This window comes from Cavia porcellus, unplaced genomic scaffold, assembly GCF_034190915.1.
Source record: "Cavia porcellus strain 051 isolate PalLab524CR breed Dunkin Hartley unplaced genomic scaffold, mCavPor4.1 scaffold_8, whole genome shotgun sequence".
In the NCBI taxonomy this organism is placed as follows: Eukaryota; Metazoa; Chordata; class Mammalia; order Rodentia; family Caviidae; genus Cavia; species Cavia porcellus.
In genome coordinates, this window is record NW_026947491.1 from 71,554,141 (window position 1) to 71,572,822 (window position 18,682).

General features: G+C 38.9%; 1 protein-coding gene and 1 pseudogene across 5 annotated transcripts in view; both read right to left on the reverse strand.

The window, feature by feature from the left end:
- Positions 1–1,303, reverse strand: part of Ppp1r12a (protein phosphatase 1 regulatory subunit 12A) — a 144,310-nt gene extending 143,007 nt beyond the window's left edge. For all 5 annotated transcript variants that reach the window (XM_063255196.1, XM_003475941.5, XM_023567697.2 and 2 more), the window contains exon 1: positions 877–1,303. In XM_063255196.1, the coding sequence (XP_063111266.1) occupies positions 877–1,113 (237 nt within the window). In that variant the 5' untranslated portion in view covers positions 1,114–1,303. The remainder of the gene's footprint in view (positions 1–876) is intronic.
- Positions 1,304–14,746: 13,443 nt separating this feature from the next.
- LOC100727145 (large ribosomal subunit protein uL13-like) lies at positions 14,747–15,380 on the reverse strand (annotated as a pseudogene).
- Positions 15,381–18,682: the final 3,302 nt, after the last annotated feature.

Here is an 18,682-nt window from a genome sequence, read left to right on the forward strand (position 1 = left end):
TTTTGAGAAAAGTTTGTGGCCAGCTTTTTAAATTCCCACTCCCAGAAGAAAAATCAGAACTTGGTAACTAGCTTAGAATAGTGCACTGTGTTTTCTTTTTTTTTCTCGCTCCAGTGCACCCTCCAGGACCTAGAGCTCAAGGATCTTTGACACTGCGGCAAAGTCTCGGAGTACCAGACTCAATACGTCCCGGTCCGGAGACAGGGGAGCCCTTTGGGGACGGCTTCTTTACCCTAAACGTTCCAATTTTATCTCAGCCGAGGCAGATCAGCTAATTACACCCCTTTTTCCCCTCCCCAGTGACCAAGGGTAATAAAGGAGAAAACAGGAAATCGTTTGCTCAGGACACTAGGCTTACGGCTCTTGATTACTATTATTATCATCACCATTTGTAATCAAGTCCTAAAAAATACAACACATCCAATGCCCACCTACCAGCCGACGACGTCCAGCTCCCCAAAGCGCCCCCTTGGTTAGTCTTTTTCTTCAGTACCCCCTTCCAACATACCGGTGACACCAGTACCCCGGCACGACCCCATACACACACCCTCCCGGCCTCGACCTCCAATACCAGACACATGTCCACAAATGGCCTGGGAGTCCCAAGACGACCACAGTCCCTTTTTCCCTAAGCTCCGGAAATCAGCTAGTTCCCAACTCCAACAGCAACCGGTCTGAGCCGGGCCTGGAGCCCAGCGCCTCCGTCGCCGCTTCTCTCTCTCCCTCCGTCCCTCCCTCCCGAGAAGCCGCCCCCTCAGCCCGAGCAGGGAGTCTCCCTCCGCCCCCAGCCTCAGGGAGACTGAGCCGCGAGGAGGCCGCGACGCGGGGCCGACCGGGACCCTAGGCTCGAGAGCGCCGGCGGCGGAGCGCACAGACCTGATGCAGGGCAGTGAGTCCGTCCACATTGGCGTAATTGATGTCGGCGCCGCGGTGCAGCAGCTTGAGGACCTCGTCCGTGTCGCCGCTGGAACAAGCAGCCAGAAAGACGGCGCCATCGTCGAACTTCACCTTGGTCTTCTGGCGCTTCACCACGGGAGGCTCAAGGTCCGTCTCGGAGCCGATCCAGCGCTTCAGCTGCTCGTTCCGCTTCTGCTTCGCGTCCGCCATCTTCATCCCCTCTCCTGCCGCCGGGTCTTCTTATCGCGAGGGGGGAAGGGGGAGGCGGCGAGGGAAGAGAGGGGAGGCAGGGGGTGTGTGACTGTTTCTATGAGTGCGGGCCAGAGGAAGGCTGGGAACCGGGCGGAGACGCTCGAGACTTCCAGTATCCCACAGAGCACTGGGGCGGCGCGCCCGGCGGAGTGGACCTCCCTTCCTACCACAGAAGCCCTCCCGCCCCCGGCGCGGCCACCCGTCACCGGCGGCCGATCTAACGTAACTTCGCGAGATCCGGGCAGGGAGGCGCCCTTCGGTCAGCGCGCATGCGCCCTGGGCCTGTACCCGCCCCAGGAAGAGCGCTCCCGCGAACTGCGGTGGGGGCGGCCAGGCCACCGGAGGGAAGCGGGTGTGGCCCGGGCCGTCAGGGCTGCGGGCCTGGGACCGACCTGGAAGGGAGGAGGCTAGGCAGGAAGGTTGTTCTGCCCGGCTGAGGGCTCCCGGGGTTCCGGAGGCCAACAGTCGGTCTGCAGGACTCTAAAGGGCAGACCTGCCTGCAGGGCTCCCCGAGTCCTTTGCTCAAGGCGGAGGATTTTCCTATTGGCTGCGTTGTTTGAATGGAATGAACGATAGGTCTTGAATTAGGTGCTTGGAATTGCTCTTTCTAAGGAATTGGGCTGAACTTAGACGTTTCAGTATTGATAAAAACATCTTAAAAGTAGGGTTTATGTGGCAGACGGCTTGGGTGGCAGTTCCCGAGGTGATCACCTATTGACGAGGGTTGACCTGCGGTCATTGCGGTGGCTTCCTGCCAACACCCACTGCAGAAACGTCTTTCCTCTTAAACTGGCTTGTTATTGTTGTTTTGTTTTCTTTCTCCTGCACTTAACTTTGCGTCCTCTTACCCTTCCTTCTTCAGTGCATTAAGCCTGTATGCCACTACCCAGGAGCTTGGCTCAGCCTTGTTAACTTGGTCCTGGCCTTTTAAGGGATTTCTGGTTCCAGCTCCATTGCTTTCTAAGGAGTAAAGACCCAGCTGTGTCTAGAACGCAAAAGGAATGTTAATAAAGGCAATTAATTCAAGCAGTATTTATTGAATACCCATCTAGTAAGCCTTGACTTACTAGGCACTGAAAGTACAAGGGGAAAAAATAAATTTATTTGAATTCATATGCTCAAAAAGACTAATCATCCTCATAAAAAGACAGCTTTGCCTTGTATGACTGCACGAGTACACATGCACACAATTCGTAATGCTGATACCTTATAAATCATCTATCTGAACACTCCAGTAAATGGTATATTCCTCAACGCCCACTTGTTAATCATCCACTATTTTCTGGAGCATTTAGAGCCAAACTAAGTCATAAAAACTTTTTTATTCAATAGGAGTTCAGGGATCATCCAAACTAGTCTAAGGGATTTACTTATTACTGAGAAACAAGAATTAGGATTTACTTAACAAATATTGTACACCTGTACTGGGTCAGGTTTTGGGGTTTTTTGTTTTTGGTGCTGGGGATGCAGCCAGGAACAATGAGAAATAAAATAACTGAGTAAAATCTGATTAGGAAACTTGAGGATATAGCTCAGTGGCACAGCAGTGCAAGGTCCTGAGTCTGAATCCTGGTACCAAAAAAATACAATTTTTTTAAATTAGAAAACTATTCATCTGTAAAACAATATTCTGAACTGTAAATACTGAGGATAGTAATAAATCCAATAATTTTAAAAGTATTTACCTTGGAAATATTGCAGAAATAGCATGTAAGTGTAATACCAGATTTCTTCATAGCAATGACAGGAGCTGAACTGCTGACACTGAAATATAAAATCTTTTTCCACAGACTACAGTTTTCAGAATACAATAAAGGAATTTGCAGATTGTCTTGTGAGCTCCCCTGTCTACTTAGAGAAACTGACAGCATTTCCCTGTTTTCCAAGAACATAATGGCCTGTTTAGTGGCCCTTAAAAGTGCACTTTGAATAAAGATCAGTATCTCGAGTTTCATTTGGGCAAGCAGAGCCTGGTGGGAAGGGTAGTCTTTCTGTGTGGAACATTTATTTCTGGATGTAAAGTTAGTAAAACAATAGTGATAAGCATAATTAAATAAAATTTCCAAAGATTATCAGTTAAAAATATGAACAAACAACAACAAAAAGCCCTGCTCTGTATCTGGGTATGGCCTTGGTACCAACTATTAAATGTGGAAATGTATTATTATCAAACTGGTTCACAATACTGAACCTAAGCCTGAAAATAATAATTGATTTTGGTGTGATATGTGAACACAGGACAAGAAAAGGGAAATAAGTGATAGTTGGGTTTTAAAAACAACCTAAGGTAAAAAAATAAAAATTTCACAATTAAACTATTGTTCAGTAAATGATTCTTTGCCATTGATAGGAATTTTTTTTTTTTTTTATTCTGAGGACTGAACCTATGGTCTTGCCACTGAACTGCATCCCCAACAACCCCCCTCCACCCGCACTTTATTTCTGAGACAGAGTTTCACTAATTTGCCTAGGGTAGGCTCCAATCTGTGATCCTCCTGCCTCAGTTTCCCAGAGGCTGGGACTTACAGGTACGCCTCCCCTCAAAAAAATGTTTCTGTGTGTAAAAAGAAGTTAGTCTTGGTTAAGAAAAAAATTAAGAACTGTTGGGACTTAATGGGATCCGAGTTGTTTCTTTGCTTGAGTCCATGACTTTTCTAGCCTTTACATTATAAGAGTAAGGGTATATATCACTTACATGATGTAGTATACTGAAATTCCCTGTATACCATTTTTTGGGGGGTTTGGTGAATCTTTTTCCCCATTAGCTTTCATTATACAATAATTGAAACTATTTTGGTACAAAAACATGCATAAATACTTTAAATCCGTATATTTATTTTCTTATCCTTAATTTAAATCTAGGATTCCAAATTACTTTTATATACTTGAGAATAAAATATAACAATGTACTTCCCTCTTACCGCTTCTGTACTCTGTAGCTGGCCTAAGCAGTCTCCCACTGTATAATTACCTCTTTCTGCTGCTATTTAAGAATCTGAAGAAATCTTTAAAGTCTGCTATGATCACAAGGTATTGGACCCCAACCAGGGAGTTGACCAAAACCAATAATACATCACTCAAACTTACTTTGGATTCCATTTCAAAACCAATTCCATTTCTAGATCACAGCATCTAACTCCTTGTCTTGCCTCAGGGCTATTAGGTTGATGTCAGTCCCAGGGCCAGTGGTCCTTAAACCACTCTGGCAATTAGCTTTCTTCTAACTCTTCCAGCTAAATTTTCTGCCACACCTGGTTTCATTCCAAGAACCTAATCCTAAATACAAGTAGTACTACCCTGATACCCTCGAACCAGGAATCACATGAGTTTCTGGCAAACAGGTGTAGTACAGTACTAACAAGATGATCACTCAGTTTTATTGCACATGACTCCTAACCTGTTTCGAGTTCAGCGTCACACGTCACATGGGCTATTTAACTTAGTGTTTCCTAAATTTATCAAAATCTTTTCCAGGTACAAGAAGTGCGAGTATTATTATTTACATGACATTTTCTTCAGTGTTTTAAAAACTTGAAATTATTTTAAAGCAAATACTGTGTTGCTTAAGTAAGTGAAAAACATTTATAATAGATATAAAATAAAGAAGACCTTAAAAACAAATGCAATGAAACCAAAATAATATTAGCATAATCAGTTGCCTATCAAGAACTGTTCTACATTTATATAAAAAAAGAAAACAGGTAGGAGTCATATTCACAAAGAAGACATATTCACAGCAACTTTATCAACTTAGCATTGTCGTGAAGATTTAAGGATACTAGGAAAAATAACATTTTTGCTAAGAGTTTCATTGTTACTTTAAATTTTTATTTTTTATTAGCACATGTTCGTAATACATAATGATTCATTATAGAAAGTTGGTACATCTTAATTCTTTTTACTTCCTCTTCCCCCTCTCTTTCCTTTCCCTTCTTTGGTTGGTCCCCTTTTACTGTTATTTTAATAATACAGCAACCTACAATTACTTCATGTACCACTAGTCTAGGCTTTCCAACTTTGGGAAACTAGTTGGGTTTAATTATCATGTATAATAATTATACTTAATGAAGTTTACAAGAAGAGCCATAGTGGCACATCTACCTCATGATATGAAGGCAAGTCATTGGAAGGCCAATTTATATGAATCTATATTCTATGAGACAAAAATCTAAACTTCAGAACTAAGACTCATATTCTATAGCACTGAAATTAACAAGAATAACTGAAGTATTCTCAAATGTCTGGAGTTTACGTTCATGAACTCCATATTGGAGCACCAGTATTTATTTGTGGAATCCATTCAGTTGTTCTTCAAAATAAATCGTAGGAAAAGCTTCTCAGTTCCTCCACAGACCTAAGAGTATAAAAATGAACAGAATAAGATACTAGTGAGAACAAAAATGTGCAAAATTACTAGTAATGATGCTGTTTGTCGTCAGTTTTGGCAAGTGGGAATATCATTCTCATGCAGTTGCCTTTAAAATTAAATGGATAATGTATGTGAGATGTTTCGAGTTTGTTTTCTTTTGTTTGTCCCTTTTCCTTCCTTCATTTAAGCTGGTAGCAACTGCTTCCTTACCTCAGGTCATGTTTGTGGCAGGGAAGAAAGCAGAAGTTGCTTTCAAAATACTTTCTTTCCTAGCCTGAAATGGCCACCTCTAAATTTCTACTTAATAAGAGTTCAGGGCTAGTAATCTGGCTTGAATTAGAATTATGGATGGATAGGAATGTAGTGAAGTTAATTTGCATAATATTAGAGATAAATAAAAATAGAAACATATTCTAAATTTGTTTTCCTGACATTGCAAAGAAATGTTGATTCATAATATCATGGAATTCCTATTTACAGTAGGAAACAGAGGACCAAAAAGAAGGTTTCATCCAAGCTATCCTTTGGTGATATCATGGCAGCGGGATGGATTTCATTTAGAATAAACTTCAGTGCCTAGACACAAAATGAGATAACAGAGAAGATTATGAGTCTCTTGAAGAGTGGGATTTTCTCCCTAATACTACCTGAAAGTACCTCCAAAATGCAGTAAGATCTCAAAGGAAATGGCTGAACACTGCTTCAAAAAGACTCAAACATAAAAGCCAGGGACCCCACTAGCTGCACATAGCTGTGCCAAATGTCCCTGGAATGTAGCTGTGTGGTGGATCTGAGGTCACTCAATGGATACATTTTGATCTATATCTATTATTATTCTAGGTTCCATGATGAGTGAAACATAGAAGTACTTGCCATCAACAAGATACAGTCTCATGGAAACAGAGAATGAACACATTTTACATTTATCTTAGCCACAAGGCCAAGAAACAATTGGACACATTTTAAATTAACAGATACAGATACGTGTAATGAAGACAAAAGGACAAGAGAGAAGGCATAAGATGTTGTCTGATGTTACCAATAATTAGGGGATGGAGAGAGAAGAGAAGGGATTACTTTAATAAATTAATCTGGAAAGGTTTAAGCTGAGGGTATACCCAGGTTTTCTAAGATCTGATAGTTGTACTATTGGCAGACTTTTTTCTTTGAGAAAAATGATTTGAAATTGAGAATAAGTAAATACAGGCTTCAGGAAGGAATCCATTCAAATGAGAAGTCCTAAAGTTGCACAGGAAGTCTGTCTCAGAAAAAAGAAACGATGCAGGAGAGAATATATATCTCAGCATTAACAGTGTGCAAAGGCACACAACTCGTGACCATATTGGCACTGTGTGGGTGTGATCTCAGAAACTTGACACAACCATGGTGGAGAAGAAAAACTAAATATGACTGATACTGAGCTTCTTACTCAATAGGTGGTGAACTTGAAACAAAACTCTATAGAAAATTGGGAACAATCTCGAGGAGTGTTCCCCAACAGTTATTCACAATACATCGGTAAAGAGGTTTCCATGTAGTTGGCACACAGTAGGAACTTGTTTGCTTTCTGTTACTGCATATTAAAGCATATTAAAACAATATCTATATATCCTTTCACAGTTCTGTAAGTCAGAAGTCTGGGTGGGGTTCATCTGGGTTCTAGGCTCAGAACTAAAAATCAAGGTGTCAGCTGGATTAAGAACCCAGAGAATATCCATGGGCTCCAGGGAAGAATCTGCTTCCAGTTTCATCCAGCTTGTTGACCAGACTTCCTTCCTTGCAGTTATAGGAATAAGGTCTCTGGCTGATTGTTCCTTTTGCAGTACTGAGGACTGAGTCTGTTTTCTTGTGGCTTTTCGTTGAGGTCATGCTCAGATATTAGAGGCTTCTGCATAATTAAATATGTGACTTCCATCTTCTAAGCCAACAACAGTGTATACAATCCAATTTAGACTTTGCTTTAATCTCCCTGGTGTCCTCTCTTGAGAAAGGCAAACTTTGAACCAACTGGATAAAGGGGTCTGCTTTTAAAAGCTAATAAACTTAATCTCATTTTATTTTTATGTCAGCTGATCAGTATTGATGACTTTAAAATGAAACAATATACCAGAAATTAATCACAAGAGTGATACCATATTTACAGGTTCCAGGGATTGAAGGGGGATATTTTTGAAATTTAGAAATCTTGACTAATACCTGGCTCAATAAATAATACTTCTATCTTTTCAAAGAGAAATTTTTATCCTATGCTGTAATTCCAGAAATAAATTACAGAAAATGAGTAAGAGCCAGGTGCCGTGGTGAACCCCTGTAATCACAACTATTCATGAGGCTGAGGCAGGAGGATCACAAGTTCTAGGCCAGTTTGGGCAACTTGCTGAAACTTTGTGTCAGAATAAAAATTTAAGTAGGACTGGGCTGTGGCTCAGCGGTACAGCACTGTGAGGTCCTTGTTTCATTCCTAGCAAAACACACACACACACACACACACACACACACACACACACACACATACACGAAGACTGTGCTTTAAGTTAAGCAGTTTACACTTTAGAAGAGGAAATAGATACCAAACAGATAATTTTGATAGAAGACAAGTGCTAAAATTCATTGTTACCTAACTGTCCATTCCTACTACAAGAGCTATATGTGAGTCTGACCTTACATGATAAGGAGAGGAATGCCATGTGTAGCACTGAAACACAGAGAGCGTAAAAGGGCTGAGCAGGGCAGGTAGAAGTGCCCCTTACCCCGTCCCCTTTTGCACTCTTTGAGAAGGTAATGATACATGAATTCAAGAAAGAGAAGAAATTGGCTAGGCATAAACACGATTATGTGTGAAAGGTAGATTAAATGGAGGCAGATTTTCTAGGCATAAAGGCACAAAGAGCAACAGTTAAGCAGAGGAACACAAAGCAAGAAGAAAGTCATTGCAGGATTCAAAGCTAGAGAAACATCAACCTACTCACTGAAATTCTTCACTGCAGAATAGGTGACATGTTTATCATAAAAATGATGGAAAACAAGCTCCCCTACGCCAAGAAGCAGCATGCTGCCACCACCACCATGGGCAGCAGGACACTATAGCCTGAGGGGCCCAACAAAACAAGCAGTTGATGAGTGAGGCGAACCAGTGCTGTGCTTTGGCACATAGACAGCAGGCAAGAGGGGTTTCTATTTTATTCCAAAGGGAACAGGGTGAACCCTGCAGAACAACAAGCTCTGGTGACTTCATTGCCAAAACTCCAGAGTGGAATAATGGAAGAGCCATGCAGACACAGTAGAGTGCTGGCAGATGGGAAGCAGACTGGAGGGGAATCTTCTGGGAAGTAGAAGCTGGGATTACCCAGACTCCACCTAAGTGGTTACCAGAAGGTAGTCTCAGCCCTAAATATAAAAGACCAGAAATGCCAGCAGGCAGCCTTGACACAGCAGCACAAGTATGCAAACCTCCTTGTCCTACCGCAGCACAAGGGCGTCCTCCCACCCTAACAATCATCAGATGAGAGGAGCTAGCAGTGTGGAACAGAGGACACTGTGAATGGTCTGAAAGGGGACAATCGTACTTCGGTCTGGCAGCAATCTCTGGATTTTTCCTATCCAGGAGTGCAACAAACAGTAACTGGGATAATGCCATAGAGACAAACATGGTGAGATGAAATGACACAGATTCTTGGATACATATGAATTGCCCAATCTGAATCAAGAAGATATAAAAATTCTGAGTAATCCAATATCAGTCAATGGAATAAAAATATAATTAAAACCAACCAATAAAGAAAAGTCTAGTTCCTGCTGGATTCACTGCCAAATTCTACAAGAAATTTAGAGAAGATTTAGTGCCACTATTGATGAAACTCTTTAATGCAATTGAAAGGGATACAATACTCCCAAAGTCATTCCTGGAGGCAAGTATTACCCCGATACCAAAACCAAGAAAGAACCCAACCAAGAAAAAGAACTATAAGCCAATCTCCCTAATGAACACAGATGCAAAAATCATCAATAAGATACTAGCAAACAATACAGCAAATAATAAAAAAGATTATACATCATGACCAAGTAGGATTCATCCCAGGGATGCAGGGATGATTCAACATATGGAAATCAATAAAATGTAATATAGTGTATCAATAGAGCCAGTGACAAAAATCACATGAATATCTCAGTAGACACAGAAAATGCATTTGACAAAGTCTAACACCCATTTGCCATTAAAAAAAAGCCCTACAGAAAGCTGGAATAGATAGTATTTTTCTCATTCTGATAAAGACATCTGTGACAATCCAAGAGCCAACATCACAATAAATGGCCAAAACCTGAAAGCTTTTACTCTAAAATCAGAAACAAGACAAGAGTATCCACTACCACCGCTCCTATTCAATATAGTACTAGAAACATTAACCACAGCCTTTAGATAAGAAAACTAAATAAAAAGAATAAGGTTAAGAAAGGCAGTTGAATTATCATTATTTTCCAATGACATGATACTCTACATAGAAGACTCCAAAAATTCCACCAAAAGATTGGTAGAGTTAATAACTGAATTCAGTAGTGTAGCTGGATATGAGTCAACACTCAAATATCAATAGCATGTCGGTATACCGACAACAAACTCACTAAGAGAGAAATTAGGGAAAATCACATCGTTTGCAATAGCATCAAAGAAAACGAAATACTAGGAATCATTATAACAAAGGAAGTAAAAGATCTATATACCGAAAATTACAGTACTCTGGCAAAAGACATCAAAAAGGATATGAGAAAATGGAAAAATCTTGCCTGCTCCTGAATAGGAAGAGCCAAATAGTGAAAAAAAAAAAACCATACTCCCAAAATTGTTATAATTTAAATTTAATGAATCTGATAAAAATACCATTAGCATACCTCACAGAACTAGAGAAAACATTCCTAAAAGTTCATTTGGAAACAGAAAAGACCTAGAATAGCAAAAGTAATTCTGAGCAATAAAGGCAAGACAGGGGGCATCACAATCCCCAGCTTGAAATTATACTACAAAGTTACTGTGATAAAACAACATGGTACTTGTAAAAACAAACAACAACAACAAACCCAAACAGATCTAAGGATCAAAGGAACAGATTAGAAGGTGCAGACACAACACCAAACACACTCAGCAGACCTAGTCTTTGACGAAGGGGCCAAGCACACTCACTAGAAGAAAGCTTCTTTAATAATTGGTTCTGGAAAAACTCACTTGCCACTTGCCTCACTTGCTAAAGACTAAAACTAGACCCATGTCTACCACCATGCACTAAACTGAAATCAAAATAGATCAAAGATCTAAATATTAAAACAGAAACACTAAATATGCTGGAAGAGAGAACAGACAGAACTCTTAAATATATAAGTGTAGGCAAATATTTCATGAACTCAGGCCAGATTGCACAGGAAATACTTCAAAGAATCAACAATTGGGGTCTCATCTTATTAAAAGATTTTGTATAACAAAATAAATTAACAATAGAGTGAAAAGACAACCTATAAGGACTAATATCCAGAACATACAAAGAACTGAAAAAAAATTCAACACCCTCCCCCCAGTTTAAAGAACCAATCCAAAAATGGACATCTGAAATGAATACCCACTTCTCAGAGGAAAAAATATAAATGGCCAGTAAATATATGAAAAAAATGTTTAACATTCCTGGTCATTCAAGAGATACTAATTAAGAGAATGATGAGATTCTATCTTACCCCAGAAAGAATGCCATTAACAAGAAATCAACCAATAACAAATGTCGGAGGGGCTGTGAGGAAAAAGGAACCTTCTCTGCAGTTGGAATGTAAACTGGTGCAACCACTGTGGAAATCAGTGTGGAGAATCCTCAAAAAACTAGGATTAGAGATTCCATTTGATCTAGCCATTCCCCTTCTGGATACCTTCCTGGAATTGAAGATGTCATATGCACATCTATGTTTATAGAAGTACAGTTTGTACTAGCTACATCTTGGAAACAACCAAAATGCCAATCAACTGAGGAATGGATAAAAGATGTGGTTTTTTATTTTTAAATTAAAAAAATTTAAAGATGTGTTTAAAAACAATGGAGCACTACTCAGTCATAAAGGTACATAAATTTGAGACATTTCCCTGTAAATGGATGCACCCTGAGAGCATATTCTTAGGTGAAATAAATTGAACTCACACATAAATATTGCATCATCTCTTTGGTATGAGATGCCAAGTGTGAAAATAAGGAGTAAAGTGTACAAAATGTTTTATGATATAGGAAGAAATTTTTCAAAAGAGAGGAAATAGTAAGCAGGGAGAGGGGGATGAAGGAAACAAACAAAAAGTCTGTATTTTTAAATGAAGTAAATTAGATTCACATATTAAATATCACATTATTTCTCTAGTAGAAAAAACTAAAAGGGCAAATAAGGACCAAAATGTATAACAGACTGTGGGAAACAGGAAGAAAATATTCAATTGAGGAGGTGAAGAAGGAACAGGGGAGGGGGAAAGGAAGAGAAAAGAAAATAAAAGAATAAAAGGAAAAAATTGGAAACAAAGATTTTGTAGATGAGCAGGGGAAGAAGGTTGAAAGGAGATGAGGGGTTTGGGGAAAAAGAATCAATATCATGTACAGGTACAAATTTCCTCTAATGAAAGTGATCATTCTGTATATTTAAAATGTATCAACAAAATTAATTCTTAAAAAATGATGGGAAAGAGTGTAAGATTTTTTAAAGTGTTGCACAAAGTCATTTGGAGTAGCTCAGACTGCCTTAGCTAAAATGTAAAGAAACCTTAATTTATCTGTAAAACATTTCCCTCCTTCAAAAGTATTTACCTTGTGACACATTGTTGCTATTAGTGGAATTAATTAATCATTGGCATAAACTTAGAATTAAGATCTCAGTTAATACAGCTTAAAATATAATCTATTTTATTTTCAAAGAAACTTCTCAAAAACTAGAAAGCCGTTAATACAATGATAAGCTGCTGATACCTTCATTTTCTATTCTTGGATGGATTTGTGTGTGTGTGTGCGTGTGTGTGTGTGTGTGTGTGTGTGTGTGTATGTGTGTGTGTGGGGGGAAGGCTAGTATGGCTGGTAGCTGGACTTGCAGAGGGTAGCTTGGCATGGGTCTTGTTTCATTTTTCTTTTACTTTTTTGTCCATTCTGATAGTATCTTGGAGCAGTAAAAGTGTCCTACTGGGTTGTTCCCAATTACGGTTCTGTCAAAGCATCTGACCAGGCTAAATGACCCCACAGTTTCTTATAAATTTAGAAGGAACATTTATTTTTACACCAGTACCATAATTTAAAGGTAATATATAAATTAGGACTTGGAATATCACCTTTAAGACATAAAAGATTTATGATTAGACATTACTGCTCTGGGCTAGGGGATGTACGAACCTGAGTGGTACAGTGCTTGCCTAGAATCCAGTCTCTAGGATGGCAAAAACAGCAAACCCCCCATAATTATTACTAAGAATAAGGGAAATTCAATATAAGCTAATGTGTGGATAGTCAGTTGATTTATTTTAAATTTTGTACATACACACACACACATACACACCACAGAATGTAGAGGACCTCTGCTTTCCGTTTGTCTGTTTAAATTTCATGTGTCTGGTATTCCATCCATCTTCTGTTAGTAGTGATGGTATGTGACTTTTCCTGAGGGGGTAGAGAGAAAGAATATTCCTTTTCCTGCACACTTGTGACTATCCATTAAGGGTCCCTGGCCAACAGATACAGGACCTAATCAGGGTTCTTGATTGCAAATAATTGAGACTGATTCTGTCTCTTTTCGATTACTATATAAAATACTATCAACTTAAAAAAATATAAATTTAAAAAATATATATTTAAAAAAATATAAATTTTTGAACTGTCTGTTTCCCTGGGCCAAAAGTCCAGCATGTTTTCTTTGGGTCCCCTACTCAGAGTCTTGTTCTTAGGAGGCTGAAATCAAGGTGTGGGCCAGCTGTAGCGTCTCTGAAGCTTGGGCTCCAAGCTCATTGGTTGTTGGTGATACTCAGTTTCTTGTACTAGTAATTGTAGAATTGAGGTACCACTTTTTTTTTTCTCCTTTTTAGCTGCTCTTAGCTGCTACAGGCTGCTCTCGGGTGCTTGCCATGTCAAACACAGTGTCTGTGTTTCCAGGTGAATCTTCCTTGAGGAAGGGCCTGGTCTTTTTGCTCCCTGCCTCATTACAGAAGTTTGAGCCCATGGGCCTCTCTCATACCAGGCCAGAGCTCTAACCCTGCATTGCACTTCCAAATTTTGGTCTTTCTTTTAAGAGTTTTCCCTGATTAACAGGTCACATAGGATAATCTTTTTTTTTCTTTCAATTATTTAAAGTTGTGATAAAATATATATAGTTCAAATTTATCATTTAATCATTTTGAAGCACGTAGTTCAATGTGCAACCATTATCAGCATTCATCCACTGAACTTATTCACACTGCATAATGAAAACAATCCATTAAACCGTAGCTCAACTTTCTTCCCCCTCTAGTTCCTGTCATTCATGATTCTATTTTCCTGTTTTTATGAATTTTATGAATTTGATTATATATCTCATATGGCTGGAATCATATAGCAATTGCCTTTTGTTAATGGCTTATTTCCTTTAGCCTGATGTCTTCAAGTCTCACCCACATTACTGGATATGTCAGAATTTCCTTCTATATATGTGTATATATTCAGCACATTTTGTTTTTCCTTTCATCCACTGATGAACACCATATGTCACTCCCATATTTAGACTGTTGTGAATAATATTGCTACAAGTCCCTGCTCTTCCTTCTTTTGGGCCTATACCCAGATGTGGGATTTATGGATCATGTAATAATTCTAGTTTTAATTTTTGAGGGACAACTATACTACTTTCTGTAGGCTCAGTACCATTTTATCTTCAGATTTAGTAGTACAATTCTCCCGAGGTGACTGGTTCTCTAGAATAAAAAGTAATCAGGAAAAAAAATCTGCTTTTGAACAAATTGAACTGGTTTAGAACATTCATTACACCTGCAAAATTCCTCCTCCTTTGTTATGCAATGTAACCTAATCTATTTTATGGACCAAAATCCATGTTATTCCTAGTTTCACTCAAGGGGATTATGTGGTGTGTATACCAGAATGAGAATTCTGCAGGTTTATTTATGATTCTGCCTAATATATTTTCTTTTCTTTCCTTTTCTCTTTCTTTTTTTTTTTTTTAAGGCAGAAACTGTCTTTATTGGGTTCAGACCAGGAGTCCGTGGGTCTTGAGGACCTCTGTGAATTTCCAATTTTCTTCTCCATGTTCTTTTCAGCCTGTTTCCATAGTCTTGTGATCTTCTTGCACTGTGGATCTTGGCCTTCTCCTTCCGTTTTGCCTCCAGGGGTGGGTGACACCGCCTGGTACTTCCAGCCGACCTCTTGAGCCAGGTGGCCCAGGTAGGTGAACTTCCTCTTCCGGCTTCAGGCGCACAACCTTGAGGGCAGCAGGAATTACCATCGGCTTTTTCTTGTCATAGGGTGGTGGGATCCTGTACAACACCTAGAGGTGGTCCAGCGTGGCCTGGCCTCGCTTTGTCTTGGGAGCAGCATCCCTCTCACAGTCGGCCAGACATGCGGCAGGGGCCGGAAGTGGTGGGGGCCGGAAGTGGTGGGGGCCGGAAGTGGTAAGGACCGTGACACATACTGGTGTTGATCTGCCTGTGGAGGAAGATCAAGAACTACAGTTCATTTCTGCAGAAGTTGCCAGAAATATTGATGTCCTCACAGCCCACAACCACTGCTTTGCAGCCCAGCAGGACCTGCTTATCCACAATGGCTGCCAGGCGGCCCAGGAGATGGCCTCGGCCATTCAGCACCAGGACCTGCCCTTCCGCCATCTTTGGCAGCTGCTGGGGAAAGGAAGAAATGTTGGCACAGGGTTTCTTACCCTTCCCTTCCCTAATATGCTTTCATAAGCAAAAAAGACATTTATGAAAAGGATGATGAATGGTTTCAGAACTAATGGGAAGACAGGAGAAGGAACACAAAACTAAGCAGGAAAAAATGTAAGGCAAACAATAATGAACAGATCGTGCTATGAGATGATTCTGATAGAATGACAGTCTTGGTGTCACTACCACATGATAGTAATTTTTATAACAACCTGTGGTAACTAGCTTCCAAGAGGGCCGCTAGGGCCCCTCACCTCCTGGTATTCATGCTCTTATGTAGTTGCTGTACTACCCTGGATGACCAAGAGCATATAGCACAAGTAATTATTTGTCATTTCCAACATTAGGTAATAAAAAGCACTGTGTCTTCAGTCTTGGTTGTCTGTCACCCTAATGAATCACTCACCCTGGAGGAATTATGCTGCCAGTCTGAAGGCACTTAGGCAACTTTATGGAGAGGTTCACCTTGTAAGGAAATGCAGCCTCCAGCTAAGTGAGTGAGCCTTCTTGGAAGCAGATCCTCCAGTCCCAATCAAATCATCAGATAAATGACTGATGATCTGGCTGCCAGTGAGTTAAGATTTTTAAAAAATATATATCTTTAATAGTTTTTAGCAGACAAAGATGAAAATGGGATGGAAATCACATGTAACTTGCAGGATCAAAATTATTCACTACTTGTTTTTTACTGATATAATTTGCTGGCCCTTCGAGCATTACTCCTGAGAGCAATCATAAACTCTTCCTACCCCTTGCCAACATTTTCTCCTATTCAAAGCCTTTGGTATATAAATGTGCAGTTGGTCAAATCTATAAGCCAAAACCCATTGTCCTCCCAAAAATACAGAAATTTCTCCCAAAATAAGTAGCTTTCAAGTTTTAGGTAACAAAAAAGTTGTGTAAATATTAAAACCAATAAAATTAGTTCTTTTTATTATTAACAGATAAAATCAATTTGTCTAGATAATAGTGATCCTAAGAGACTGCTATTTCAGTCATCACCTGTTTTGGTCCCTGTTGGTTTTTAGCTTTAATGTTTAGAAGTTACCCCATATACTTCTGACATAGGCACTTTTGTTAACCAGAGAAAGTTTTTATGTTGGAGCTCCAAAATTTTGCCTGGTAACATTATTGCTATTGTGTGGCAGTTATCAGAAAAAAAAATGCAAGGCTTAATTATATTATTTTATTTCTCTAAGGTGCTTTGTTTCATGAAGATAGTTTCCCATGGATAGTTCCATGAAAATAGTTTCCCATGAATATAGTTTTACAATGGTATGTACTTCATAATCATTTCACTTTTAGTAAGCAGAATATATGTGCATTTATATGAGTTTGCGTAGTAACAAGAATAAAGAGAAAATTTAATGTTTGTTGTAAAACCTGTGATTTAAAGCTAAAAATAGTAGTAATTAACTTTTTAAAAACTTTATCCATAACCAATTATTCTGGAATTTGTGTATTGAAATTCAACTCTTTCTATTTTGTTAATAATTAACATTTATTCATTGATTCAGAAATATATTTATGAGTACTTCCATGGGCCACACCTTGTATTAATGCTAGAGTTAGGACAACATTAATACTCATTTTCTGCAACCATTGATATATAGTGAACAAGTCAATTCCAGGATCAATTTAGTACCATTAATAATACAGCAACTTCCATTAAGTGCCTCAGCATTATGTATATTTTTTAGCTAAAAGCTAATATCCTGAGTCCAACAAAGACTTACACAAAATATAACTTTATAAGAAATACTATGATAAATAGGAGAAGATATTAAATAATGCTATAAAAATGTTTGTGTTTTTGTTTTGGAGACAGGGTCTTGCTACGCAGTTCAGGCTGGTCTTGAGCTCACTTTGTAACCCAGGGTGGTCTCAAACTCACATGGATCCTCTTGCCTTCGCCTCCTGAGTACTAGAATTACAGGCATGTGCCATCACACCCAACTTGCCACAAGGATTTAATCAGAGAAGTAAAATGCAAGGCAGTCTATAAAACAAATGGTCTGATGTCTTGAAAAATACTTATTGTTGTGAAAATTGAAAAAAATGAGACTGAAAACATAAGATTAAATATGTATATTTTGATTAGGTTCTGATATGGGAAAAAGTTATAAATGATTATTGGAAAAATATGAATAAGAGTTGCATTTTAAGAGAATATTCTTGTTGATTTTTATGTCCTAAAAATGGTAATAATGTGATTATGCAAGAATTTAAGTTGATGTATGTATGGAGAGTTATGAATGTTGATAACTTTTTTCATGTTTCAGAAAAAGCAAAAAACAAATACACATTCAAGTAGATAAAAATGAGATTTCAATTTCTGAATTTAGGTATTTTGAAAGATGTTTAAGTGTTTACCCTATTTTTTCAGTGTTCTGTTGGAAATTCTTAATAAATTTTGAAGGAGAAAAGAACCTAGTGGTAAAATAAAAAACAAACACAAAACAAAATCCTGTTCTGTGGAAGTGTGCTATGATTCTCTAATAGTATCCTAGAGGCATTTAGAAACGTGGGCAGAGTTCCTTTTGGTAAGATAAGCATAGAGCACTACGATGACTTAACGCACAGGAGGATAGTGGGGATGTTATAACCTGTAACGTATGGGAATTCCCTAAACAACACTTTTCTAAATACCATTACGCTAGCTGAGATGCAAATTGATAAATACTGTCACTCATTCCAAAAATACTCCCTTGGTCCCGTATCCAACTCTAGGGTCTGTTTGTCAATACATAAAAAATAATTATGATAGAATATTTATATTCAAATTAGTTATTTATTCTTCAAATTTGACTCTATGTCGATCATTCCTTAAAAAAATTAGTCTTATCTGCATGAAAATTGATTTTTTTGTACCAGGGATCAAACTCACAACCTCATGCTTGCCAGACAGGTGCTTAAGGCGCTGAGCTAAATCCCCAGCCCCCAATGATGTTATTTTTAAATCCAAAGGGCATTATGAAGCATTTACTCATGTTGAATTCTTCCTTTTTGTTTTTTTGAGGCTTTTTCCTACTGTTCACGAGATCACTTTTTTCCTGGTTTTAAATACTTTCTTGTGATCTTTCTGCCAACACTTTAATTACTTTTCAGACTCCTCTTGTAAACTCCTTTTATCTTTACCTACAGAATTTAAATTTTCCTATAGTTCTTATTTTACAGAACTTTGTTTTCTATCCCCACTTTCCCTCTCTCCCTCTCCTTACCCTTTCCTTCCCCAGCCCCTCTGCCTT